This window comes from Octopus bimaculoides, chromosome 4 (assembly GCF_001194135.2).
Source record: "Octopus bimaculoides isolate UCB-OBI-ISO-001 chromosome 4, ASM119413v2, whole genome shotgun sequence".
NCBI classification, from domain to species: Eukaryota; Metazoa; Mollusca; class Cephalopoda; order Octopoda; family Octopodidae; genus Octopus; species Octopus bimaculoides.
Genome location: NC_068984.1, coordinates 87,957,962 through 87,959,699, shown reverse-complemented (window position 1 = coordinate 87,959,699; position 1,738 = coordinate 87,957,962). Strand labels below are relative to the sequence as shown.

The window sequence follows — 1,738 nt, the reverse complement described above, 5'->3', positions numbered from 1 at the left end:
ATTTTAATCCATTATCCCGAAATGCTTTGTATTTTTGTTAGAAGAAAATTGGAATAAAAATTTTTCTTTCGTACAAATAATGATATTTCTTCATTAGGATTACATTTTTTTTTTCAATCAACAGCATTGATTTCTGGAGGAAGAATGGTTTCCAGTAAATTATACCATCTGTATTTCCCTTTGTAAGTTTTATTTTTGTAATAAAAACAGTGCTGAAAATTTACTTTTTTTTACTTGTTGTCCTACCAGTAAGTAAATAAATTACACGGCTTACTGTAATTCTTTGTGTTTAAAGTATAAATAAAAAATAGAACGGTTATTTTAGTGTAGTTGTAGTGTTTGGTTTGGTGGATAGACTAGAAAAAGACTGAGTTTTTAATCTATTATTTTATATTCAGCATGTCTTAATGTCGTGTCAACTACTTAATGCCAGTGTCAAGGGGAATCACTGGTGAGCGGTGCTTTGGCCGTCACTTGAGCTCAATGCGACCCTAAGTATATCAAAAGATCTTAACAAGGTTTATTAACAAGGATATATGTCTAAAATTAAAGCTGATAAACTGCAGCTCGTATTAACAGGATGATGGAAGTTGAGATTCTTAGTTTAAACAACTTCTTTTATGATATTTTGTTCAGAAAAGTTTAATTCGAAGGCATTGGAAGGCTTTATGCCAATCACTAGAAACCTCTTAAATCCTATTGCCGCGTAATATTAATATCTTAAGTTATTGTCATATGATGACAACACCAATCATATAACATCAGAGAGCAAAGTGTTTTGAAATAGCATTGGATCCATTTCTATTCAAAAATAAAATTCATTATAGTCTAATGGTAAATCTTCGTTTTTTTAAATAGTCTTTTAGCATAATAAATGCACATATTTGAGGCATGTGAATTACTTGGAAACAACGGATTGGAAAATTGACAGACGTTTTCTACTTACTTAATTTTTTGTTAGTTCCTCTCGGATCTACGGCAGTATTTGAATTTTTATGACCGTTATCTGGAAGAAAGAAAACATACACTTCAGAATCAGGTGTATAATAAGATTTTCATTTATTACTGATAATTAAAATATCTCATTTTAGCTGTTATTGTATAATTATTTATCATAACCCATTTGCTTAATGGCGAGAGCCGTGGTATTGGTAATGAGCTCCCAGCAAATCGAGTCTTGTTCAGACCTTTATCATAACTGTTTCACTTTATTTCCATGATGAGACACATGAACATTCAATATTTGGAGATATTACCATACCATAACTTTATAAGATGATTATTTGTTAATAAATATGTCCTGAAACCGGGGCTAAGAGTTTATTTCCACCCGTCTACCTTTCATAAAACATCGAAAAAGCTCCCGAATCTTAAGTTGTCCCCCCGAAATTTTGAAAACTAATCGGAAGTGCAATTAAAACATACATGTATGTCATATTTTTACGATACCAATGTTGTTTTCTTTACGCATGAATAGTTGCACTATTAGAAACCCCTACTTAAGACTTACCTTATACTTCAGTATACATACATATATATATATATATATATATATATATATACATACACACACACACACACACACACACACACACACACATATATATATATATACATCTGTTATTTTGTTTTTGATCTTCTATATAAATGAAGATATATCCTTTGTTTTGCTGCTTTTCGTTACACGAAATGAGAAGATACATTGCGGAACTGTTATTTTAATGAGTTATATATATTT

The 1,738-nt window shown here is 30.3% G+C and overlaps 1 protein-coding gene across 4 annotated transcripts in view; it reads right to left on the bottom strand.

The window, feature by feature from the left end:
• LOC106872337 (uncharacterized) overlaps nucleotides 1-1,738 on the bottom strand; it is a 127,918-nt gene that overhangs the window by 8,051 nt on the left and 118,129 nt on the right. For all 4 annotated transcript variants that reach the window (XM_014919283.1, XM_014919284.1, XM_014919285.1 and 1 more), the window contains one exon: nucleotides 947-1,006. In XM_014919283.1, coding sequence (XP_014774769.1) covers nucleotides 947-1,006 — 60 coding nt within the window. The remainder of the gene's footprint in view (nucleotides 1-946; nucleotides 1,007-1,738) is intronic.